The sequence below is a fragment of the Scyliorhinus torazame genome, chromosome 3, assembly GCF_047496885.1.
Source record: "Scyliorhinus torazame isolate Kashiwa2021f chromosome 3, sScyTor2.1, whole genome shotgun sequence".
In the NCBI taxonomy this organism is placed as follows: domain Eukaryota; kingdom Metazoa; phylum Chordata; class Chondrichthyes; order Carcharhiniformes; family Scyliorhinidae; genus Scyliorhinus; species Scyliorhinus torazame.
The window spans coordinates 310943378-310971182 of NC_092709.1; the positions used below are offsets into that span (position 1 = coordinate 310943378).

Below are 27805 nucleotides of genomic sequence, written 5' to 3' on the forward strand. Positions count from 1 at the left end.
TTTGTTCGTCACATGTTCAACAACATTTTCAAATGAAGCACGAAAAACTCTTTCTTTACGAAGGGAACAGTGGATAAGGTTTAGAGATTTTTCTTGGTGCAACCAAGCGAGATCAAGGGTCCTCTATTCTGACCTGCTGGACGTCCTTGCCAGTGAGATGTAAATGTTTGAAGAAAATTGTATGCAATGCTTTCAGCATTTGGATCCACCGGTGTGTACAGGTATTTTCACATAAGAAATCAGTTCTCTTCCCCTCACTGAGCCGGTTAACAACTCACTCAGAGGTTTGTGTGCCACGTAAAAGTATCCAAATACATGCCAGACATTGGAAAACTCAACAAGCAAAAGCAACGGCAAGGATCACACTAAACTTGTAAGATCTGCACTTTAATTTTAAACAAAGCTTCCTTAGCATGTTAAAAACCTTATTTATTTTACATACAAAATTGTTTAATTATTAGAGAGACCTAAACATTAAAATGTATCAATGGTACGCAAAAACTTAAATTAGAGTGAATAAATGAAGACTTAGCACAGTATTTCTGAAAAGCTGCCGACCCCTGCTCATAAGCTCACACGTAAATGGCCATTTGCAAACATTCAAAACTATATTGAAATTCAAGCTACTGTCTCCAGAGGGATTTGTGGGGAGAAAACGCAGAAAAATAAACAGTTAATTAGAATACAGATGTGTGATGAAATAAAAAACAAAACAAGGTTTTATTTCATGTTTCTTTAATTAACAACTGCTTCCAACCTTTTTGAAGTTATAATTTTTGGTCTACAATCTAACAGTATCTGCATGCATAAATAGTGCTAAAATGTCAGGTTCCTGGAATTTCCAACCTCTAGTACTTGGAACGTTACCACAATTGCTCAAAATTTGTAGGTTTTTGTTCTACAGCGGATCCGGTTAAACTGAAGTATATTAGTGCAAACTACTCTAAAACATTATGACCTGAAAACACTTTCTTAGTTGCACTTGTGCAAGTTATAAGTTTAGAAGGCTTGAAATAAGGCAGCCGAACAGGTTCAATATTGTACCCCCAAGCACAACACTAATGCGAGTTACTAAAGTTAAACTTACGAATGAAGTACATTTGAAAACTGTCAAAATTCTTCGGATAATGTAAACCACTACAAAACTCACGTCAAAGCCTCATTTGTTTTATTTCACCTTTTCAGTACAAACTCTGTTCGAGTTTATCATAAGCTCCTTTTTGCCATACAATAATAAGTGTATTTCTTGTTCCATTTGGATCTTTGGTCGCAAGAGACACACACATCCCCCAATAAAAAGGTGCATTGCCACAGGTAATAAGCAGCCCCAGTAGCCAACTGGGTAAGCTTGGCCAACATCACCCCGTGGTTCAGATTCTAGCCTTGCGCCTTTCCATATTTCTACATGATGTACACTTTTTCAGCTTGGGAGAAGTTGTAGACCTCTTTGGTTCTTGGGCAGATGATTTTGTCCTCTTGGCGAATAGAAAGTAGTGACTGAAAGAGAACAAAAATCTGTAAATCATCAGCCAACTGATTACTTACATGCAAACAAAATGGAGAATTAACCACAATATCAGTCATAAATTAATGCAGCAGTGGAAAACCCTCAACAGCCTTATGCTGAACTATTCAACTGATTATACCATTGAAATATAAAAGGAACAAGTTTGTTGCACCAAATGTTTGTGATTTCAAATACTATAATAGAAGATATATTCTGCAGTCCTGTTTGTTTTTCCATAGTTAATGAGCCTATGTGAATTTCAATTCTGATAGCTGACAGTTGTCATAGAATTTACAGTGCAGAAGGAGGCACTTTGGCCCATCGAGTCTGCACCGGCCCTTGAAAAGAGCTCCCTACTTAAGCCTCCACCTCCACCCTACCCTGTAACCCCACCTAACCTTTTGGACACTAAGGGCAATTTTTCATGGCCAATCCACCTAACCTGCACTACTTTGGACAGTGGGAGGAAACCAGAGCACCCAGAGGAAACCACGCAGACACGGGGAGAACATGCAGACTCCGCACAGACAATAACCAGAAGCCAGATTGAACCTAGGACCCTGGAGCTGTGAGGCAGCAGTGCCAACCCCTGTGCTATCTTTTAACCGTTTGGTAGTTCAGAACTTGTGTTGTGGAAAAAAGGCATTGTCAAATGTTTTCGTCTTGCACTCATCAGGACAATCACAAGAATACCAAAGTCAGTGGAAACAATGACATTTTACTGTACGAGAGGAAATGAAAATGAAAATCGCTTATTGTCACAAGTAGACTTCAAATGAAGTTACTGTGAAAAGCCCCTAGTCGCCACATTCCGGTGCCTGTTCTGGGAGGCTGGTATGGGAATTGAACCGTGCTGCTGGCCTGCCTCGGTCTGCTTTAAAAGCTAGCTCTTTAGCCCGGTGCTAAACCAGCCCCAGGAAGGTGCTGATTCATGGCGGTATTGCCATAGAGAATGCACTAGTAGATGGTGACCGACAGTTAATTGCCAAGCATTGTTTGAAATTTAAACCAGACAGCTGGAGTCTTTGGTCCAGGCATTGCCCAGAGGAATGAAACTGTGAATGGTATCACTTATTTTGCTTAGCTGAAACAGGACACTGTGTACATGTTCTTTGTTTGCAAAGAACAGGGCCCCATGTATATTAATATATGCAGCTTCCAGTACACGCAAATGCGCCACACAGAGCCGGACTATCTTAAATTGATTGTCAGCATAATTTTGAGCACACTAAGGATTGTTTAGCAAATGTTGTCTAATTGCAGAAGCACATCTCATGTTGGACACTGTTCTGCATTTTGCAAGTATGGCAGGTTGGGTACGGTATGTACTTTGCCTGTTGCAAACAGCAGAAGGGACATGCTGTTTGATATAATTGTTAATCAGGCTGAATCAATAAACCAAAAGCTGAGTCTGAGAATGAATAGCTTCAGTGTCCACTTTCAACTCGGGAATATTAAATGTAAGAGATGTTGAGCATTATAATCAGTTTGAAAATAAAGATTGATAGGCGACCAAAAAGTTAGAAACCTACATTGTATCCATACACGTAGCCATTAGGTAGCATCATGGGTGGATTATTTTCATTCATAACTTCACCAGAGATCTTGCAGACCAGTCGGGAATTGGCACAGTGTGCCATGGGCAGAGGCTGTGCAAGTTTGTTCAGAGATTTGCTACAGACTGGGCAGTCTGGGTTTTTAGAGGTGCCATCTTCTTTGTAACACTGTCTGTGGATGACATTGTTCAGGTATATAATATGGAAGGAAATTTGGAATTGCGACTATCATGCACTCTTCAACTTTCCCCCATATTTTATTTTACCTGCCCTTCTGCTTTCCTCTTGCAGACATCTCCCCCAACCCCACCCGGACTCAACCCCACTCCACCGTAATCACAAGTCTCCAGTCTAAAGGCAAAGTAACTGAAGATAATGCTGGGTCTGTTGTTGTTTGTAGTATACATTAATGATCTGGATGTAAATGTAGGAAGTATGAGAAGAAAGTTTGCAGATGACACAAAAATTGGTGGTGTGGCAAATAGTGAGGGGCAAGGCCTTTGATTGCAGGGCGATATAAACGGGCTGGTTAGATGGGCAGAAAAGTGGCAAATGTAATTTAACCATGAAAAGTGTGAGGTAATGCATTTTGGGAGGACTGACAAGGCAAGGGAATATACAATGGTCAGACCCTAGAAGGTACAGAGGATCAAAGGGACCTTGGTGTGCAGGTTCGCAAATCTCTGAAGACAGCAGGGCAGGTAGATAAGGTGGTTAAGAAGGCCTATGGGATTCTTGCCTTTATTAACTGAGGCATTGAATATAAGAACACCGAGATTATGCTGGAGATGTATAAAACGCTGGTTAGGTCCCAGCTGAAGTATTGTGTGCAGTTCTGATCACCACACTATAGAAATGAAGTGATTGCACTGGAGAGGGTGTAGAGGAGATTCACCAGGATGTTGCCTGGGCTAGATAGTTCCAGCTATCAAGAGACTCGATAGGCTGGGTTGTTTTCCCTGGAACAGAGAAGGCTTGCGGGGAGCTGATTCCAGGGGGCATGGATTTAAGGTAATGTGAAGAAGGTTTAGAGAAGATATGAGGGGAAATATTTTCACCCAGAGGGTGGTTGGAATCTGTAACTCACTGGCTGAACTCACTGCCTGAAAGGGTGATATAGGCGGGAACCCTCAACTTTTAAGATGTAGATGAGCACTGGAAATGCCATAGTATACTAATCCACGCAGACAGGAAGGATGTGCAAACTCCACACAGTCACCCAAGGCCAGAATCTAACCCGGGTCCCTAGCGCTGCGAGACAGCAATGTCATAAGACATAGGAGCAGAATTAGGCCATTCAGCCCATTCTGAATGGGCTGCTCCGCCATTCAATCATGGCTGCTATTTTTCTCATCCACATTCTCCTGCCTTCTCCCCAATAACCCCATATCCCCTTTTTAATCAAGAACCTATCTCTGATTAAAGACACTCAATGATTTGGCCTCCACAACCTTCTGCGGCAGTGAGTTCCACAGATTAATCAGCCTCTGGCGAGAGAAATTACTCTTCATCTCTATTTTGAAGCATTATCCTTTGGTCTGAGGCTGTGCCCTCAGGTTCTAGTTTCGCCTACTATTGGAAACAGCCTCTCCACGTTCACTCTTTCTTGGTCTCTCAGTATTCTCTACCTTTCAATGAGATCCCTTTGAGTCTTTCTAAACGCCATCGAGTTCAGACCCAGAGTTCTCAACCTCTCCTCATATAACAAGCTGTTCATTCCAGGGATAATTCTTGTGAACCTCCTCTGGACCCTCTCCAAGGCCAGCACATCCTTCCTTAGATTTGGGGCCCAAAATGGCTCACAATACTCCAAATAGGGTCCGACCAGAGCCTTATACAGCCTCAGACGTACATCCCTGGTCTTGTATTCCAGCCTTCTCGAAAGGAATGCTAACATTGCATTTGCCTTCCTAACTGCCGACTGAACGTACATGTTGACCTTAAGAGAATCCTGAAGTAAGACCCCCAAGTCCCTTTGTGTTTCTGATTTCCGAAGCCATTTCCCATTTAGGAAATAGCCTATGCCTCTATATTTCCTACCAAAATGCCCAACCTCTCATTTTTCTCCATTATATTCCAACTGCCATTTCTTTGCCCACTCTCCTAGTCTGTCCAGGTCCTTCTGCAGCCTCTCTGCTTCCTCAACACACCTGTCCCTCTACATATCTTTGCATCATCTGCAAACGTAGCAACAATGCGCTCGGTTTCTTCTTCCAGATCATTAATGTATATCGTGAATAGCTGTGGTCCCAACACGGACCTGCGGAACACCACTCGTCACCGGCTGCCATCCTAAAAAGAACCCCTTTATCCCCCTTTCTGCCAGTCAGCCAATCCTCTTATCCATGCCAGTACCCTGCTGCCAACACATGGGCAGCCTCCGCTACAGCACCTTATCAAATGTCTTCTGGAAACCCAAATAGATCACATCCATTGGCTCTCCTTTGTCTAACAATCTTGTTACCTCCTCAAAGAAATCTGACAGATTTGTCAGGCATGACCTCCCCTTGACGAATCCGTGCTGACTCAGTCCTATTTTACCATGCAATTCTAGGTACTCCACAATCTCATAACAGACTCTAAGATCTTATCAACAACCAAAGTTTGGCTAACCGGTCTATAATTTCCTGTATTCTGCCTCCCTCCCTTCTTAAACAGGGGTTTTACATTTGCCATTTTCCAAACCTCTGGGACCTTTCTCCAGTGATTCCTGAAAGATCACCACCAATGCCTCCACAATCTCCTCAGCTCTCTCCTTCAGAACTCTGGGGTGTAGTCCACCCAGTCCGGGTGATTTATCCACCTTCAGACCTTTCAGTTTCCCCAGCACCTTCTTCTTAGTGATGGCCACATCACTCACCTCTGCCCCCTGATGGCATGCCACTGGTGTCTTCCACTGTGAAGACTGATGCAAAGTACCTATTCAGTTCCTCTGCCATTTCTTTGTTTCCTATTACTATTTCTCTAGGCTCATTTTCCAGTGGTTCAAAGTCCGTTCTTGCCTGTCTCTTACCTTTTAATTATTGAAAAAAAACTCTTGAAATCTTCTTTTATATTACTATCTAGCTTACACTCATATTTCATCTTCTTCCCCTTATTGCTTTTTTAGTTGTCCTCTGCTTGCTTTTAAAGGCTTTCCAATCCTCTGGCTTCCCACTAATCCTCACCACATTGTATGCGTTGTCTTTGCTTTTTTGTCCTTGATTTTCCTCGTCAGCCATGGTTCCCCCACCACTCCTGAATGTTAGCATGTTTCCTCCCGAATAACCCCCAAAACCCCTGCCATTGCTGTTACACTGTCTTCCCTGCTAGGTTCCCTTTCTAATCAACTCTGGCCAGTTCCGTCCTCATGTTTCTGTAGTTACCTTTATTCAATTACAAAACTGTTACATCTGATTCCAGCTTCTCCCTCTCAAACTGCAGAGTGAATCCTACCATATTGTAGTCACTGCTCCCTGAGGGTTCCTTCACCTTAAGTTCCCTAATCACGTCTGCCTCATTACACATCACCAAATTCAGAACTGCTGGTTCCCTAGTGGACTCCACCACAAGCTGCTTTTCCCCTGAGCCGAGGGTCAATTCCCAGGGAGTATAGATTTAAGGTCATTAGTAGAAAGATCAGAGCGGACACGAGGAAAAACCTTTTCACCCCGAGGATGGTGGGTGCCTGGAATTCACTGCCTAAGTTGGTGGTTGAGGATGAAATGCTCACACATTTAAAAGGTACCTGGATCTACATCTAAAGTACTGTAACCTGCAAGATTGCAGGTCAGACGCTGGAAAATGAAATTAAAATGAGCAGTTAGTTTCTTTTTCCTCTTTTTTGGCCGGCACAGACACGATCGGCTGAATGGTGTATTTCTGCACATTTTATGGTTCTATGATGTACATCTGGAATTTAACCATTTATCTGTCTTGAGGCTATCCATTCCATTTCAGGATGTGTGCCCTCATTGGTGGTTTAATATTTGGCCTTAAGCTTATCATTTGGTCTTTGCACAAGTCAAATTATGATCAGCGACTTTTAACCACCATGGCCCCTTGGGCCTCAACACTGCACTCCAGTACACAACCTCTGTTTCCCATGCCTCACCACATGTAAACTGTCTGCTGGTCTGTGAACTTAATAAATTATTTACAGCTAACTGGCTCACCTGAAACCCATTTTCATCTGCTGAACCTACATTTATTTGATTAATTCATAGCTGGCCCTAAATGCATCATTAATAGTTTTAAGCTTAGTGACAAGAGAGCTGGTCGTACGTCTAGTTGGACAATGGGAGTATTAAATGTACAACAAAACCAACCACCTATCTATAATAATCTTTATTGCCACAAGTAGGTTTACATTAACATTGCAATGAAGTTACTGTGAAAAGCCCCGAGTCGCCACATTCCGGGGCCTGTTCGGGTATACAGAGGGGGAATTCAGAATGTCCAAATTTTCTAACTGCACATCTTTCGGGACTTGTGGGAGGAAGCCGGAGCACCCAGAGGAAACCCATGCAGACACAGGGAGAAGGTGCAGACCATGGAAAAACAAATATTACAGCTTTATCCAGGAAAGTATTACTTCCGTACTATCACATCAAAATTGTGACACAAAAGGTATGAGCACATGATAGCACCTTAAGCACTAGTCTAGGTTGGCAAATTCATTCAAATTCCAAAGTGGCAAATTGTGGATTGATTTTAATAATTTTGGTCATAGCCACCATTCCCATTTTCTCAAATAGTAATTCTGGCAATAATTATGCTATTGCCACTTAAACCCCCTTTGGAACCATCTTTTGTTTCCTTACTGTCTCATAACTACCCACTTTCCCCTGGCACTTTTGGTCATTTAATCTCTCCTTCCACACTGCTTTTTCCTCTTGTTCTCCAACTATTTAAAATTTGTTATCTCTCAGTTCTAATGCAAGTTCATAAATCTGAGACACCTTTTTTTCTCTCTTCCTCCATTGACGCTGCCTGACCTGTAGAGCTTCCAGCATTTCATGTTTTTATTTAAATAAATCTAGCAATTTTCTATCACCAGGAAATGCGAGGGAATATCTAATTGGGAATCCACAATCGCAGTATTTCTGCTAATCTTGCAATTTTAAGCACAACAAAGATTTTATAAGTTGGATGTTACAAGGCAAGCCGAAACGTACAAGTTTCAATGTTTTCAAAAGTAACTAAACTTTGTTTTATAATTAAGCATTTTTGAACATTGATACTGCAACTTGAGAGGATCATTGCTTGGACTTGTAAAAGGATACGGTGTTTTTATGGCTGACAGGCCTGCTTGAAGTGTGATAGTGAAAACCGAGCTATTTCCAAGTTGGTGAAGTCTGTAGTTATCATATCTGAACTGCTGAATAAGCATCTTCCATCGGGCTGGGTCCAAAAGATCCTGCAACAGAAAAAGTAATAGCTGACACCTACAGTAAAATAAAATCAGCTCCCAAGCATCTGACATTTGGTTTGAGCTCTCAATGTAAATAACAACAACTTCCATTTCCACAGCACCACAACGCAAACTGTGCACAACAGAACAGATGAACAATCTGGACAGCAAGCAGTGGGGATAAAAGGAAAAACAGAAAATAGGAGTTGCTGAAACCATGGTCATGGAGAGTTATATTTAAGTACCTTTTAAAAGTAAAGTTGGAGCAGAAAGGTCAAAATCAAAATCAAAAATGCTGGAAACACACAGCAGGTCAAGCAGCATCTTTGGAGAGATAAACAAAGTTAAATACTTCAGGTAAATGACCTGAACAAACTAGAAGAGTAATATAGGTTGTGAGCAAGTGAAAGAGGGTGAGGTGGGAAGAACGAAGGATGGTCTGTGATCAGGAGGAAGACATGAGAAATTATATGACAAAAGAGTTGATGGTGCAAGACCAAAGGGAATGGTAATGGGACAAGAAACAAAAAGGTTTGTCCAGAGGAGGTTTGAATGGCAGAACTATGAACGTCTGCCATCCAAAAACAAAAATAAGAGAAAAATCAAAGAATTGATCAAAATCCGCAAAGAAAAACTCAAAATGTGGGAAAGAGGCGATGATCTGAAATTATTAAACTCAATAGAGATTCCGGAAGTCAGTAAAGTGCCTATCGAAAGAGGAAAGTGCTGTTCCTCAAGCCTGCCTGTATTCATTGGAGTTTAAAAGAATGAAAGGTGATCTTATAGAGACATATAGGATTCTCAGCAGACTTCACAGGGAAGATGTCGAGAGGTTGTTTCCCCTTGTGGGAGTCAAGGACCAGAGGGCATAATCTCAGAGTAAGGGGTCGCCCATTTAAGACAGAGACGAGGAGGAATTTCTTCTCTCAGTGGGTAGTGAATCTGTGGAATTCTATATTGCAGAGAGCTGTCGAGGCTGGGTCGTTAAGTCTATTCAATTTTTGATTTGATTTGATTTATTATTGTCACATGCATTAGTATACAGTGAAAAGTATTGTTTCTTGCATGCTATACAGACAATGCATACCGTACATAGGGAAGGAAGGAGAGACTGCAGAATATAATGTTACAGTCATAGAAAGGTGTCAAGAAAAAATCAACTGAATACGTGGTAGGTCCATTCAAAAGTCCGAAGGCAGTAGGGAAGAAGCTGTTCTTGAGTTGGTTGGTACATGACCTCAAACTTTGGTATCTTTTTCCTGACGGAAGAAGGTGGAAAAGAGTATGTCCGGGGTGCGTGGGGTCCTTAATTATGCTGGCTGCCTTTCTGAGGCAGCGGGAATTGTAGACAGAGTCGATAGATGGGAGGCTGGTTTGCGTGATGGATTGGGCTACATTCACAACCTTTTGTAGTTCCCTGCGGTCTTGGGCAGAGCAGGAGCCATACCAAGCTGTGATACAACCAGAAAGAATGCTTTCTAAGGTGCATCTGTAAAAGTTGGTGAGAGTCGTAGGTGACATGCCAAATTTCCTTAGTCTTCTGAAAAAGTAGAGTCGTTGGTGGTCTTTCTTTTTAAAAAAAATATTTTAATTCTCCTTTTTCACATTTTCTCCCAAATTTGCACCCACCAACAATAAACAATAATCAGTAACGGATGTAATGTCAATCCCTATATCAAAAACAACAATCCTATGCCCCAACCAACCCCCAAAACAACTGCCTGCATGTTAACATAAACAAATAACAAAAAGGAATCAGGAATCACCCATAGGTTGGTGGGCTTTCTTAACTCTAGTGTCGGCATGGGGGGACCAGGACAGGTTGTTAGTGATCTGGACACCTAAAACCTTGAAGCTCTCGACCCTTTCTACTTCGTTCCCATTGATGTAGACAGGGGCATGTTCTCCACTACACTTTCTGAAGTCGATGACAATCTCCTTCGTTTTGTTGACATTGAGGGAGAGATTATTGTCGTCCCACCAGTTCACCAGATTCTCTATCTCATTCCTGTACTCTGTTTCGTCATTGTTTGAGATCCGACCCACTACGGTGGTGTCATCAGCAAATTTGAAAATCGAGTTGATGGGGAATTTGGCCACACAGTCATAGGTGTATAAGAAGTAGAGTAGGGGGCTGCGGATACAGCCTTGTAGGGTACCAGTGTTGAGGATGATTGTGAAGGACGTGTTGTTGTCTATCCTTACTGATTGTGGCCTGTGGGTTAGAAAGTTCAGGATCCAGTCGCAGAGGGAGGAGCCGAGGCAAAGGCCACGGAGTTTGGAGATGAGTTTTGCAGGAATAATGGTGTTGAAGACTGAGCTGTAGTCGATAAATAGGAGTCTGGCATAGGTGTCTTTGTTATCTAGGTGTTCCAGGGTTGAGTGCAGGGCCATGGAGATGGTGTCTGCCGTCACCCTCTTGAAACAGTCGGCGAACTGAAGGGGATCAAGGCAATCTGAGAGACTGGAGGCAATTTGTGCCATGACTAACCTTTCGAAGCACTGATGCAAGTCTGAGATACACAGATTTTTAATCACGGGTTATCGGGATAAGGCTGGAAAGTGAAGTTGAGGATCATCAGATCAGTCAGGATCTCATTGAATGGCGGAGCAGACTCAATGGGCTGAATGCCCTACTTCTGCTCCTATTCCTTATGGTTTTACATCAAGCTTCATTGGAACAGAGCAAAAGTCTGAGGACAGAGATGTCAGTGTAAGAGAAAGGTAAAGAACTAAAATTACTGGCCTCTGGAAGCTCAAGGTCACACCTTTTTTTGAAATAATAACAATCTTGTCTCAAGTAGACTTACATTAACAGTGCAATGAAGCTACTGTGAAAAGCCCCTAGTCGCCACATTCCGGCATCGGTTCGGGTACACCGAGGGAGAATTCAGAATGTCCAAATTACCCAACTGCAGATCTTTCGGGACTTGTGGGAGGAAACTGGAGCACCCGGAGGAAACCTACGCAGACACAGGGAGGACGTGCAGATTCCGCACAGTGGCCCAAGCAGGAATTGAATTTGGGCCCCTGGCACTGTGACGCAGTATACAGATTGGCCAAGAAAAATAATAAGTCTGAGGATTGGGAGCTTAGAATTCGGCAAAGAACAAAGAAAAGTACAGCACATAAACAGGCCCTTCGGCCCTCCAAGCCCGTGCCAACCATGCTGCCCATCTAAACGAAAATCTTCTACACTTCCGGGTTCTGTATCCCTCAATTCCCATCCTATTTATGTATTTGTCAAGATGCCCCTTAAACATCACTATCGTCCCTGCTTCCACCACCTCCTCCGGCAGCAAGTTCCAGGCACCCACTACCCTCTGTGTTTAAAAAAATAAATAAAAAAAAATAAAATAAAAATAAAATAAAAAATAAAAAAAAAATAAAAAAAAAAAAACTTGCCTCGTACATCTCCTCTAAACCTTGCCCCTCGCACCTTAAACCTATGTCCCTTAGTAATTGACCCCTCCACTTTGGAACAAAGTCTCAGGCTATCTTCTGCACCCTCTCTAAAGCCTCCACATCCTTCTGGAAGTGTGGCGACCAGAATTGAACACTATACTCCTCAAGTGTGGCCTAACTAAGGTTCTATACAGCTGCAAATTCTTATACTCAATGCCCCGGCCAATGAAGGCAAGCATGCCATATGCCTTCTTGACTACCTTCTCCACCTGTGTTGCCCCTTTCAGTGACCTGAAGGACCAAGGGATTGATTAAGGGGAAAATACAGGACTTCCGGTGGCGGCCATGGAGGAGTAGGTCGCACATTTGATAGCTCCCGTCTGTGACGGAATTTTGGACCTTTTCCCCCCTTTTTTTTCTGGATTTTATGGGATAAATTGGTGAATTGAGACAGTGAGGAGAAATCCCCCTCCGGTGTATGGAGAATTGGACTAGACGTGGCCGTGTGAGACGACAAAGTCCTATAAGAAAGACGCGAGCAGAGCTGGCAACGCAGGAAAGCATGGCGGAGAGCAAGGGCCGCGGGGAGACGGCACAGTGGTCGATGGGGCAGCTGGTGGAGTTTTTTGAAGATTGCTTCACCAAGCTGAAGAAGGTCACGCTTGACCCGATTAAGGCTTCGATTGATCAGGTTGTACAGAATCAAGGGCCCCACGGACAGCGATCCAGGAGGTGGAGAAAAAGATGTCCGAGCACGAGGAGTACATAACCATGCTGGAGACCAAGGTGGAGATGATGAACGACGGCCAGAAAAGAATGCAGGAGAAGCTGCAGGACCTGCAGAATAGTTCCAGGAGGCAGAATCTTAGAATTGTCAGCCTTCCTGAAGGCAGTGAGGGATCGGATGCGAGGACTTATGTGACGGACATGTTCGAGAAGTTGATGGGGGCTGGGGTGTTCCCTTGGCCCCTGGAAGTGGATAGAGCGCACAGAGCCCTCACGAAGAAGCCCTGAGCGAACGAGCCGCTGAGGGCAATGGTGGTACACTTTCACCGGTTCGTGGACAAGGAATACGTTCTGCGGTGGGCCAAGAAGGAACGGAGCAGCAAGTGGGAGAATTGTGAGCTGCACATTTATCAGGACCTGGACGCGGATCTGGCCAAGAGGCAAGCTGGGTTTAATCGGGCGAAAACGGCCCTCTTTAAGAAGGGGGTGAAGTTTGGGATGCTGTACCATGCCCGTCTGTGGGTCACACATCAGGAACGGGACTTCTACTTTGAAACACCAGACAAAGTATGGACTTTTATTAAAGAAAAGAGGCTGGAGGCGAATTAAAAGACACTGAAGCCTTGGAGAAGTACTGTGGCGGCGATTTGTTTTGCTGGGGAAAAGCGAGATGTTTGCGATCCAGGCAAGAGGACAGGAAAAGAGACTGGGAGATCTCCCGCTTAGAATGGTAGGGAAGAGCTTTCGGTATCTGGGAAACCAGGTGGCCTGGAATGGGAGGCACTGCACAAGTTAAACCTATCCCAGCTGGTAGAACAAATGGAAGGGGACTTTAAGAGATGGGACATGCTCCCGCTACCACTGACGGAGAGGGTACAGGCCGTGAAAATGACGGTCCTCACCAGATTTCTGTTTGTCTTTCAGTGCCTCCCCATCTTCATCCCAAAGGCCTTTTTCAAGCGGGTGAATGAGGTTATTTCGGGCTATGTGTGGGTAAAACCCCGCGAGTGAAGAAAGTGTTGCTGGAGCGCAGTCGGGGAGGTTTGGCACGGCCAAACTTCTGCAATTACTACTGGGTGGCTAATATAGCCATGATTAGGAAGTGGGTAGTAGGGGAGGGGTCGGTATAGGAGCGGATGGAGGCGGCGTCATGCAAAGACACCAGTCTGGGAGCACTGATAACGGCACCTCTTACGTTCTCGCCGGCCCGATACTCCACAAGGCCGGTGGTGGTGGCGGCTCGGAGAATCTGGGGGCAATGGAGGAGATATAAGAGAGTGGAAGGATCACCGGTTTGTACCGGGTAGGATAGATGGTGGCAAAGGGCAGGAATTAGAAGGATGGGGGCTTTCAAGCCTTGGAGGATAAATTTGAATTGCCAGCAGGGAATGTTTTTAGGAATTTGCACGTGCGAAACTTCCTGAGAAAACAAGGCCGGCCTCCCGCTGCTGCCGCCATGGGGGATACAGGATAGAGTCGACTCCAGTACCTGGGTGGGAGAGGGGAAGGTTTCAGATATTTACCAGAAGCTTTCAGAGGCGGAGGAAACTCCGGTAGAGGAGCTCAAGGGCAAGTGGGAGGACGAGCTAGGAGGAGAGATAGGGCGGGTCTATGGCGATGCCCTAAGCAGAGTTAATACCTCCTCATCATGTGCCAGGCTTAGCCTGATACAATTTAAGGTAGTCCCCAATTTAAGATAGTCCACTGGGCACACATGACAGTGGCCTGGATGAGCAAGTTTATTGGGGTAGAGGATAGGCGTGCGAGGTGCGCAGGAAGCCCAGCAAATCATGTCCACATGTTTTGGGCATGCCCGAAGCTTAGAGGGTTTTGGCAGGCTTTTGCTAAGGCAACGTCCACGGTGCTAAATACACATGTGGTGCCGGATCCGGAGGTAGCAATCTTTGGAGTGTCGGAAGAGCCGGGAGTTTAGGGGGCGAAAGAAGCTGATGTTTTGGCCTGTGCCTCCCTGGTAGCCCGGAGACGGATCTTGTTAATGTGGGGGGACTTGAAGCCCCCGAGTGTAGGGACCTGGGTTAGTGACATGGCTGGGTTTCGCAGTCTCAAGAAGATAAAGTTCGCCTTAAGAGGATCAATGGTCGGGTTCACCCGGAGGTGGCAGCCGTTCGTCGACTTTCTCGGGGAAAATTAAAATGTCAGCAGATGCAGTATTCCAAAGGTGCGGGGGGGGGGGGGGGGGGGGGGCCGGATTGTTGTTTAATGGTTGGAGTGTGAGAAGATTGGAGATTGGGATGGGGGGGCGGGGGATGTTTATTATACCGTGTTGATGTTTATGTTAATGTTATTTTTATAACGTTTTCAAATACCAAAAATATTTTTTTTAAACGGGAAAATACAATACTAAAGTAAGCTTGCAGGGAACATAAAGACTGACACTAAAGAGTTTTTATAGATATGTGAGGAGAAAAGAGATTGGTAAAGACAAATGTAGGCCCCCTACAGATAGAAACAGGGGAATATATAATAAGGGGCAAAGAAATGGCTGAGCAATTGAATACATACTTTGGTTCAGTCTTCAGAGGACACAAAGCAGATACCAGAAATGTTGGAGAATGAAAGGTTTAGTGAGAGGGAAGAACTGAGGAAGGTCCATATTAGTAGAGAAATGGTGCTGGGAAAATTGATGGGATTGAAGGTGGATAAATCCCCAGGGCCTGACAATCTGCAATCCAGAGTGCTTAAGGAGATGACTCTGGAAATAGTGGATGCATTGGTGGTCACCTTCCAGGATCCTATACACTCTGGAACAGTCCCTGCAGATTGAAGGGTAGCTAATGTCACTCCAATATTCAAAAAGAGAAGTAGAGGGGATACAGGGAATTACAGTCCAGTAAGCCTAACATCGGTAGTGGGAAAATTCTTGAATCCATTATCATAGATTTTAAAGCGGAGCATTTAGAAAGCAGTGGCAGGATCAGTCAGACTCAGCATGGATTTATGATGGGGAAATCATGCTTGACAAATCTGTTGGAATTCTTTGAAGATGTAACCAGTACAGTTGACAAGGGGGAGCCAGTCGATGTGGCATATTTGGACTTTCAGAAGGCATTTGACAAAGTCCTGCATAAGAGATTATTGTGCAAGATTAAATCGCATGGGATTGGGGGAAATCGATGGAGCTGGATAGAAAACTGGTTGGCAGAGAGGAACCAAGAATAGGAATTAACAGGTCCTTTTCAAATTGGCAGGCAGTAACTAGTGGGTGCCACAGGGATCAGTGCTGGGATATATATTAATGATCCAGAGCCAGGATCGAACCTGGGACCTCGGCGCCGTGAGACTGCAGCGCTACCACTGCGCCACCATGCTACCCTGACTTTAAAAATTCTAACAGGACTTGATAGGGTAGTGGCAGGGAAGATGTTCCCCATGGTGGGTGTGCCCAGAACCAGGGGTCACAGTCTCAGGATTCAGGGTAAAACCCTTTCGGACATAGATGAGGAAACATTTCTTCATCCAAAGAGTGGTGAGCCTGTGGAATTCATTACCACAGGAAGTAGTTGATGCTAAAACATTGAATATATTCAAGAGGCGGCTAGATATGGCACTTGGGGCGAATGGGATCCAAGGTTATGGGGAGAAAGCAGGATTAGGCTATTGAGTTGGATGATCAACATGATTGTGATAAATGGCAGCTTGAAGCGCCAAAAGGCCTCCCCTGCTCCTATCTTCTGTGTATCTAATACAAAATGTGCGAAAGAAAATACATGGATAAAATATGCAGAAAAACCTGGTGATGGCAATAACGTGGCTGCTCTTCAAAACAACTAGCACAGATGCAATGGGTCGAAAGGCCTCCTTCTCTGCTGTACCACACGATGATTTTATAGAACAATGGCCCACAGTAGTTTGCGTTCAGATATTCCTTCCCAAGTTGGTGCTTTATCACAATATGAAAAATGCAAAAGGAGCTTCAGGACAGACGGAGTGTTTTTGTCTAATTTGTGATGGATTGTAAATCTGACAGGTATGAATTGATTTTGAAACAATATTTCAGGTTCTCTGATCTGTAATTTACGATATTTTATACAAAAGATTATAAAGAGAATTAACAAATCAAGCCCCTTACCTTATAAGGTGAAATGTGAGTATCGGAGGGAAAAGCCAGCATACCCATGACTTGCCGCACCTCATCCAGCTGTCCTCCCTCAGCTTGACTGAAGTGTCTCCGCGCATGTCTGAACAGAAAAGAAACAGATAAGGCATTCAAAATTTCAAATACATTCTTTCAATATAATCTTTTTTCCCATTCTATTCATAACAATGCCAAATTATCAATTACATATCATTATCAAAGCATCAAAAATACAGCAATCAATTTCACTCAGCAAAAGCCTGGCTTGGGATTCTGAGAAATTCCTTTCTATCCCATAAGCAATGATTTATGCTAAGGTTTGCCTCGGAGTGTATTTTAATGACTTCAAAGACCAGCAACTCACCACTTGGGGAGAACTGTAGGTGAAAACTCATGCTTTAAAACACTGTATTCTATCATAAATCAGGATAGAAATGAATCAAATAGATATCCTTCTACAGTCTGTTTCAGCAATTGCTTAGCTATATGTATTGAACCAAAGCCAAAATCACTGCCCAACAAGAATTTCAAATTAAAGATGAAATTGCCAGGTGGTAAAATAAAGCATCTTTCCACCAAAAAATATCTGTTACAAGATCTCTCATACACAGATAAAATCCAAAACCATTTGTCTTGAAAATCTCAAGACAGCAGGAATATAAATTATGATTTAATATCAAAACTAAACATCACTTACCCCATTAGATTAACAAGGAGATTAAATGCACAAAATAGGTCAGTAATAAAATGCATTCCAAATTATAGTTACACCATCAGGAGTAAGAAATGGTTCAAATGGGATTCACATAATTACCTAGAGTAACTTGAAATTCAAATACTGCACACAAAGAAGCCTTATTTCTGGTCTTACATGTCTGGAAGCTGTGACTAAACATCAAGCACCAAATATTCGAAAAAGTATTAAAGAGCAACTTATGGGACTGAAAGCCAACTATTGCCCAGGACCTACTTCCTCGGGTTAAAAAAAGAGATATCTGCAGAGATGGTGGATGTGTTGGCTATGATATTCCAAAATTCCCTAGCTAGTAGAACAATCCCAGCAGATTACAAGTTAGCAAATACAACATTGCTATTCAAGGAAGAAAACAGGAAAATTTAGCCAGTTATTGAGTTTAATATGCAAGATTAAATCACTTATGTCAAGGCTTGGCTCTATGGATTTAGGGGCTCATGGATTTCGGGGCTTGTGGACTTCGGGGTAATATGTTAGCACAGATAGAGGATTGGTTAACACACAGCAAAGAGAGAGTAGAGATAAACGGGCCATTTTAAAATTGACAGTCGAACTGGCGGAGTGCTGCGAGGATTAGTGCCAAGGACTCAACTATTTAAAATCTATATTAATGATTCAGATGAAGAAATGGAGAATAAAGTATTGAAGTTTGCTAACAGTACAACTTTAGGTGGAAATGTAAGCTGTGAGAAGGACACAGACTGTAAAGGAATATAGAAAGGTTAAATGAATGAGGAACTGAGATCAGGAAGAATTTCTTCTCAGAGTTGTGAATGTGGAATTCGTTACTGTGAATAATATACTTGTATTGGAGGCGGTATAACAAGATTCACAAGATTGATTCCTCTGATGAGAGGCTGAGTAAACTGGGCCTATATTCTTGGAGTGCAGAAGATTGGGAGGTGATCTGTTTGAAGCATACAATATTCTGAAGGGTCTTAAAATTGGCTGTCAGAGGTGGTTTCCCTTGGCTGGAGAATCTCGAACATGGAGACAGTGTCAGGACAAGGGATTGATCATTTAGCACCGAGATAAAGAGATAGGTCTTCACTCAGTGCTGTGAATCTTTAGAATTCTCTATCTTAGATGGTCATGGATGCTCCATTGTTGAGTATGTTTAAGGCGGGACAGATAGATTTTTGATCTCTAAAGGAATTAAGGGATGAGAAGCAGGCAGAAGTTCAACCATATTCTTACTGAATGGCAGAGCAGGAGGAGGCCGTATAGTCTTTCCCTGCTCCATTACCGTCAAAATTTGTAAGATAAGAAAAACATAGGCTGGATTTCTCGCAGCTGCTCGCTGGTGGCAGGATTCTCTGGTCTCACAGGCAGCACACTCCCCCTTCCCCACCCACAAGTTTCCTGGCATTGTGGGGTGGCTTCAATGGGAATTCCCATTGACGGCGGCAGGAACAAAGATTTCCACCACCAGCAAATAATATGCCACCTCCCGCTGCAGAGAAACACGTGGGTGGGAGGTCAGAAAATCCCACCCATAATGTTTGACTACTGTGGATGTCTCTTTTTTTTTTTTTTTTTACAGTGACACAATACTCAATGCTCATCTTATGTCCTTTAGGGAAGGAAAACTGCTATCCTGTGACTCCAGACCCACAGCAATGTGGTTGACTCTTAAATGCCCTCTGAAATGGCCTAGCAAACCACTCAGTGGTATTTAATCACTACAGAAACATCAAAAAGGAATGAAACCGGATGGACCACTCGGCATCGACGTGCGGAGTCTGCACATTCTCCGTGTGTCTGCGTGGGTTTCCCCCAGGTGCTCTGGTTTCCTCCCACAGTCCAAAGATGTGCGGGTTAGGTGGATTAATCACGCTAAATTGCTCTGTAGTGTCCAAAACGTTAGGTGGGGTTGCCGTGTTTAAGTAGGGTGCTCTTTCAGCGGCTGGTGTAGACTCGATAGGCCGAATGGCCTCCATCTGCACTGTAAATTCTATGAAATCTATGAAAACTACGAACACCATTCCTGGGAATGTCCTGTCTCACCAAAAGACATACCCAGCAGAGATGGCTGCACAGTGGCATACAGTCCAGAGGGAGTTGCCCTGGGAGTCCTCAATAACGACTCTGAACCTCATGAAGTCTCATGCCTTTCAGGTTAAACATGGGCAAATAAACCTCCTGGTGATTACCAAGTACTGTCCACCATCAGCTGATGAATCAGTACTCCATCATGTTGAACACCATTTGGAGGAAGCAGAGGATGGCAAGGGTGCAGAATGCACTCTGGGTGGCAGCTTCAATGTCCATCGCCAAGAGTGGCTCGGCAGTACCACCAAGGACCAAGCTGCTGGATCTGAAAGGACATAGCTGTTAGACTGGGACTGCAGCAGGTGGTGAGGAAACCAAAAGGGAAAAACAGAATGGACCTGATCCTCACCAACCTGCCTGATGGATCTGTCCATAACATTGTTGGTAGACGTGACCACCGCACAGTCCTTGTGGAGACAAGTCCCACCTTCACATTGAGAATACCCCCATCCTGTTGTATGGTACTACCACCATGCTAAATGGGATAGACTTCGAACAGTCTAACAACTCAAGACTGAGGCACTGTGGGCCATCAGCAGCAGCGGAATTGTACTCAACCACAATCTAGAACTTCATGGCCCAGCATATCCCCCACTCTACCATTACCACCAAGCCAGGGGATCAACCCTGGTTCAATGAAGAATGCAGGACAGCATGCCAGGAGCAACACCAGACATACCCAAAATTGAGGTGTCAATCTTATTTGAAGCTACAACACAGGACTACTTGTGTGCCAAACAGAATAAGCAGCACGTATTCGACAGAGCTAAGTGATTCCACAACGAGCGCATCAGATCTAAACTCTGCAGTCCTGACACATCCAGCCGTGAATGATGGTGGATAATTTAAAAACTCACTAGAGAAGGTGGCTCCACAAATATCCCCATCCTCTGATGGAGGAGCCCACCACATCTGTGCAAAAGACAAGGCTGAAGCAGTCGCAACAATCTTCAGCCATAAGTACCGAGTGGATCATCCATCTCGGTTTCCTCTGGAGATCCCCAACATCACAGATGTCAGTCTTCAGCCAATATGATTCACTCCACGTGATATCAAGAAACGGCTGAAGACACCGGATACTGCGAAGGCTATGGGTCCTGACAATATTCCTGCAATAATACTGAAGAATCGTGCTCCAGAACTTGCCGCACACCTAGCCAAGCTGTTCCAGTACAACTACAACACTGGCACCTACCCGGCAATAAAATTGCCCAGGTGTGTCCTGTTCACAAGAAATAGAACAAATCCAATCCAGCCAATTACCACCTGGGTCATACCTGGCACAGAGCAAGATGGTTGCAGGTCAATCATCTTAGCTCCAGGACATCACTGCAGGAGTTCCTCAGGGTAGCGCTCTAGGCCCAACCATTATCAGCTGCTTTATCAATGACCTTTCTTCCAGCATAAAGTCAGAAGTGGGGATGTTTGCAGATGATTACACAATGTTCAGTGCTATTTGTGGCTCCTCAGATAATGAAGCAGCTCATGACCCAATGCAGCAAGACCTGGATGATCCATCTCTGTTTCCTCCTCTACAATATCCAGGCTTGGACTGATAAATGGCAACTTACATTCACACCACATAAGTGCCAGGCAATGACCTATCTCCGACAAGAGAGGATCTAACCATCGCCCCTTGACATTCAATGGCATTACCATCGTGGAATCCCCCCCCCCCCCCAAATCAACATCCGTGGGGCGTTACCTGCACTAGCCACATGAATACTGCGGTACCACAGCAGGTCAACGGTTAGGAATCCTACAACGAGCAACTCACCTTTGACTCCTCAAAGGCTGTCGACCATCTACAAGGCACAAGTCAGGAATGTAATGGAATACTCTCCATTTGCCTGGAATTGTGCCTCTCCAACAACACTCACGAAGCTCAGTACCATCCAGGACAAAGCAGCCCGCTTGATTGCTGCCCCTTCCACAAACATTCAAACCCTTCACCACCGCTGAACAATGGCAGCCGTGTGTACCATCTACAAGATGCACTACAGTAACTCACCAAGGTTCCTTAGGCAGCACCTTCCAAACCTACAACCACGGCTATCTAGGACAAGAGCAGCAGACACCTGGGAACACCACCCTGACTTGGAAATATATCGCCGCTCCTTCACGGTCACTGGGTCAAAATCCTGGAACTCCCTCCCTAACAGCACTGTAGGTGTACCTACACCTCACGGACTGCAGCGGTTCAAGGCGGCAAGTCACCACCACCTCCTGAAGGGCAACTAGGGATGGAAAACCTAACCAGCGACGCCCACATCCCGTAAATGTACGCAGGGAACTAGAAGATTACGATATTTCTTTTCATTACAAGTGAATAGAAGTTATTACAATCTACAAAATAACCATGAAAGAAATGTTGCTCAACCTTTGGGTCGTCACTAATATAAACAGGCAGTAAAGCTGATATCATGTATGAAACACAATTATAAATTGGTTTCAACAAACCAAGATTTATTTATCGTTTTCTCTTGAAGTTTCAAATCTAACAAGATTTTCCAGAGTTTTAGAGGGTTCATCCAATGGTGATGTGTGGTTTCACACTTCAATGGAGAATAGATGTTCATGTTTTGGCATATAAAAAATTTGGACTGTTGTAGTTTGGTTATAATGAATCAGACAAAATTAAATTACAGCTACAACATTGCTCTTCATTCTAAAGATCTTTTACTTCAGAATATCCAAGTACCATTGCCTCCTTAAAGTATTTGCCTCATTTGCAAGATTGTGAGGCAGTCATTGTTAATAATGTAAAGGAAGCAGGGATGCCTTTCTAGTTCAATATATTAAAATTAACCCATCTGCAAATAATATGCAAAAGAACGATTAACCTTTAGCACTCAAGTGCAAGGAAATTGGTCCCCCTATTGTCAACACATTTATTTTATGCTTCAGTTCATGCCTCGTGACACTAAAACAGACAATTACAGTAATAAAGGTACTGGGATGTCAAGGTTTATAACAGTTGTAATATCAACCCCATAATATCAACCCATAATGATTTTAATCATTTTATAAAAACAGGAAATATTTTAGTTCCACTTGCTCACTTTGTTATCTAGTCCTTTGCTCTACATGATTTTTGTTTTTGTATGGTTCCTCAGCTTCCGTTTTAAATTACAGCTGTTTCCAACAAATGGGTGTGGCCAGATCAGTCTTTGATATGTAAATACGGCAAAACTGAAAGGATGATGCAAGATTATTCCTCATTGGCCCTTGCAGTGCAATCACACCGTGGAGTAACTCATCTGTGGTGCCATTTGGTGACACAAATAAATAAAAAAATCTCATTATTTAAAACATTGTTTCAATCTGCTGTAAAAATTACAGTTGTTCATTGAACCAGCACCAAAGGAGAGAAGTAGAGCAAAGTGCAAAAGTACTCGATAACAGGAGCAGGTAGCAGGCGGATTTTGAAACTCCAATCTGGATGGCAAGGTGGAGAATTGTGCCACTCAACCTGGAGAGAGAATCAAGTTCCTCAGGTGGCACTTTTTACTTGCAATGCTGACCTCTAACTACAAGATAAAGCTGGGCATACTCAAATCAGAGGCAATTAAAAGAAATAGGCAAGTTAAATCTGGACAGGTAGGCTTATGTAGATGTTGACAACATAGTTACATAATAGTGAAGGAAGGGGCATAATAGTTAAGGAAGGGCAGTGGACGGTAGTTACAAGTGGCTGAGGAGGATTCTGGGAGAATTTGGCTTGTTCACCACAACTGAGAAGGGGATCGCGGAGGACCCACTGCTCAACAGGAGAGAGAAGCATTCAGTAGAGTGTGGTAGTGAGAAGCAATGAGGAAGATTCTAGGATGAAGTCAGCTCGCTCACCACAACTGAGGAAAGGATCGCGGAGGACCCAATGTCAAAGAACGGTGAAGCCCCAAACATTACATTGCTGTAGTGTTTCCCCTCCCCTTCTCATCCTTCAACCAAAAAAAAGAGGGGCTGTTAGATAATGTTTGTGGCTTAGAAACAGCAGAGCCTCAGTAGTGTCCATCATCATGGCCAGCAAAGATGGCAGGGACCCTGAGAAAGGTTGTGACGTGTGTATCATGCAAGATGTGGGAGGTTTTGCATCCACAAGACATCCAGGACAGGCACATCTGCACAATTTACTTTCATACCTATCATTGTGTGGTCAGTAAATTTACCAACCATACCTTCAGCTAAGTCATTTATATAAATTGCAAAAAGTTGAGGCCGTAGTACTGATCCCCGTGGCACACCACTCATTACATTCTGCCAACCAGAAAAAGACCCATTATTGCAAACTGTTTCCTGTTACCTAGCTAATGTTCAATCCATGCAAATAGGTTACCCCCTAAATCATGAGATTTTACATACTGCATACATAACTTACATAACACAAAGTGCCTAAATAGCAGTTAATCCCACGATAAATTACCAGGCCAGGTCATGACCTATGGCCATCATGATATTTAAGGTTGAGTGGATATTTCAGCTGTCAATTAGCATTTGTTGCAGTTTAATTAAAATACACATTGTTGATGTTTAATAGCAGTATATAAATTCAATTTGTACCCCATTAGGACCCCTAGATTGCAATAAAATGTTGCATTTAATCCATTGTTTTTCAGATTATGGAATAAATATAATAAAATAAAGCACTGCTTTATTTATACAGCACCTTTCATAACTTCAGGACACGACAATGCACTTTACAGCCAATGAAGTATTTTTGACGTCTACTCATTGTAATGCAGGAAATTTGGCAGCCATTTTGCACAAGCAAGGTCCCATAAACAGCAATTAAATAATAGCGAGGTAACCTGTTTTAGTAAAGTTAGCTCAGGGATAAATACTTCCATAAATACCATAAGACCTTCCCTGTACCTCTTTGAATAGTGTTGTTGGATCTTCCTCCTCCACCTGAGAAATAAATTCAACTTCTCATCTGAAAATCAGCACGCGCTGGAATAACAGCCTAGATTGCAGTATCTGGAGAAGGCCTGAACACACATACCTCGGATTCAGAGGAGAGAATCCTAATCACTGAACCACAGCTATTACATAGACCCGAATAGTACCAATTTGGAAATCTAACAAGCAAATGCAGGTTACAGATTGAGCAAGACCGCTACATAAATTATCAGTATAATTTATTTCTGGTGTCCCCAGACGCCATCCAGGTCCAATACTAGCTCCACTATTTATGATGATTTATAGGTACTGCTCATTTAGTGAATTATAGTATCCTTGGTATCTTTATTAATACCGGGACATGGGTGAAAAGAACTTGCCAAATGGGAGACCATGGTCCAATTGATAATCGTACACGTGTGCAAGATAAGCGCATGTATTACACAGGGAGAGTGTAATGGGGAGAAGCACACTAACATTCGTCCTTTCAACCCTCAAAAGTACTGAAAATATAATTGAAAATTTCCTTTCTGTAAGAATCTTTCCTGTTTATTTCCTTTGTTCACATTTAAACAAATTATTTTGGCCTGTGGACCTATAATCAGGATGTGCCTTTAAGCAGAAGACTGAAAGTTGAAAACTGTGCTTGCCAGGATACTGTGTTCCCAGGTTATGTATTTTGGAGAGAAGAAGCCAGACTCCTTGGCACCGAGTGGATCTTGGGAATCAGGTTTGGAGAGAGTCGGTTCGATTGGTTAACTGGCTACCAGTGGGGTGGCCAGGGACAGTTTTTGCGTGACAACTGTAGGTGATTGGTTCCTGCATGATGCCTTGAGAGAAGTAGGCAGAAGTGTTTAGACCTTGGAAGTGAAAGGAATGCTCTCTTTCTTGCTTGCTGAAGTGAAAGAACTGCTCTATTGTTCTGAAAGCAACGAGTGCCTGGCACACTCTTTGCTGTAAACCAACACCAGCGTCTGCAGAGAAGGTAGACAAAAGCAAATTACGGTGGACGCTGGACTCTGTTCAAAGCTCTGACAAACAGTCATCCAGATTTGAAACGTTAGCTCCCTTTTCTCTCCACAGATGCGGTCGGAATAGAAAGTAGAAAGTAGACAAGCTTGCCAGAGAAAACCATCTCCAGCCTGGAAGGAAGTACCAAAACCTGAACTTCAGAAAAACATTGAATAGATGTCATCCCAGTGCACCAAAGACCATTATCTTTTTACTTTTATTAATATTGTCTTTCCCTTTCCACCATCCTTTAACCCATGTTCTTTGCCTGTGCACACGTGTATATATAGAGAGCACAGTTTGTGTTAGGAAGAAGGGTGTTTTTAGAAAGGGGTAGTAGTTACATTTTCTACCTGTTTAATTATAATACTGTACATAATAAAAGGTTACTTGTGTTTTAAAATTCTAAACTTGGTGACTGTATTTTATTAGACTTAACCAAGGGCCTCGGGTATTTTAAATGAAATCTAATCTTACCTGTGTTGCGACTCCTGGTCAAATGAGGCTGGACTAGCTCAGGGTGCCGTGACATTTATAAATATTCTTATTATTTGCAGTGGATGAATAAAAATACAGAAAGATGAAGGCCCACCTATTCAGATAGTCCAGGTCTTCAACAAGCTCACATTGGTAGGAAATGACAAAAACAGCACTGTTTGCTATGTATTACCATTTCATTCAAATGTGGGTGAATGCAAAACAAGCATACGTACTCCATACCAAAACAGATTCCTGCCAGATAATTTTAATTAACACAATGCATGGCTTTTTTCTCATTCAAATCAGAATTATTCTTTAATTAATATATATAATTTAATGATTAAAATTATTGTAGCTTTCCAATTTCATGCTCTCTCAAAATATTTCTCCACCACTCCTTGAGCCAAAATAATGGCTTACAGTAACTCATCTTTATACTAGGGAAAGCCGACATCAAACATCTGATTTGGCTTTCGGACTTTATAAAGTACAATACTTAATAGTTGATATAGGGTGCTTTTTCAATAGCAGAGACCAGTCTCAGGTACAAAAGCAGTAGATCGGTGAGGGGAGATCGATGGAAAGCTGTCAGATAGGCTATTGTGATGACACAATATGCCAAATGTTATAGAAGTTTACAGCATGGAAACAGGCCCTTCGGCCCAACCAGTCCATGCCGCCCAGTTTTTACCATTAAGCTAGTCCCAGTTGCCTGCACTTGGCCCATAACCCTCTATACCCATCTTACCCATGTAACTATCTAAATGTTTTTTAAAAGACACAATTGTACCCGCCTCTACTACTACCTCTGGCAGCCCATTCCAGACACTCACTACCCTCCGAGTGAAGAAATTGCCCCTCTGGGCCCTTTTGAATCTCTCCCCTCTCACCTTAAACCTATGCCCTCTAGTTTTAGACTCCCCTACCTTTGGGAAAAGATGTTGACTATCTACCTTATCTATGCCCCTCATTATTTTATAGACCTCTAAAAGATCACCCCTAAGCCTCCTACGCTCCAGGGAAAAAAGTCCCCGTCTATCCAGCCTCTCCTTATAACTCAAACCATCAAGTCCCGGCAACATCCTAGTAAATCTTTTCTGCACTCTTTCCAGTTTAATAATATCCTTCCTATAATAGGGTGACCAGAACTGCACACAGTATTCCAAGTGTGGCCGTACCAATGTCTTGTACAACTTCAACAAGACGTCCCAACTCCTGTATTCAATGTTCTGACCAATGAAACCAAGCATGCCGAATGCCTTCTTCACCACCCTGTCCACCTGCGACTCCACCTTCAAGGAGCTATGAACCTGTACTCCTAGATCTCTTTGTTCTATAACTCTCCCCAACGCCATACCATTAACTGAGTAGGTCCTGGCCTGATTCGATCTGCCAAAATGCATCACCTCACATTTATCTAAATTAAACTCCATCTGCCATTCGTCGGCCCACTGGCCTAATTGATCAAGATCCCTTTGCAATCCTAGATAACCTTCTTCACTATCCACTGTGCCACCAATCTTGGTGTCATCTGCAAACTTACTAACCATGCCTCCTAAATTCTCATCCAAATCATTAATATAAATCACAAATAACAGTGGACCCAGCACCGATCCCGGAGGCACACCACTGGTCAAAGGCCTCCAGTTTGAAAAACAACCCTCTACAACCACTTCTGTCGTCCAGCCAATTTTGAATCCAATTGGCAACCTCACCCTGGATCCCGTGAGCCTTAACCTTCTGCAACAACCTACCATGCGGTACCTTGTCAAAGGCTTTGCTAAAGTCCATGTAGACAACGTCTACTGCACTGCCCTCATCTACCTTCTTGGTCACCCCCTCAAAAAACGCAATCAAATTTGTGAGACATGATTTTCCACGCACAAAGCCATGCTGACTGCCCCGAATCAGTCCTTGCCTCTCTAAA

At 43.3% G+C, this 27805-nt stretch overlaps 1 protein-coding gene across 1 annotated transcript in view; it reads right to left on the minus strand.

The window, feature by feature from the left end:
- Positions 1 to 718: 718 nt before the first annotated feature.
- Positions 719 to 27805, minus strand: part of maea (macrophage erythroblast attacher, E3 ubiquitin ligase) — a 234885-nt gene continuing 207798 nt past the window's right edge. Inside the window, exons 6-9 of the mRNA XM_072497540.1 lie at positions 16677 to 16785; positions 8328 to 8461; positions 3040 to 3235; positions 719 to 1497 (exon numbers count right to left, since the gene is read on the minus strand). Of these exons, the coding sequence (XP_072353641.1) occupies positions 1402 to 1497; positions 3040 to 3235; positions 8328 to 8461; positions 16677 to 16785 (535 nt within the window). The 3' untranslated portion in view covers positions 719 to 1401. The remainder of the gene's footprint in view (positions 1498 to 3039; positions 3236 to 8327; positions 8462 to 16676; positions 16786 to 27805) is intronic.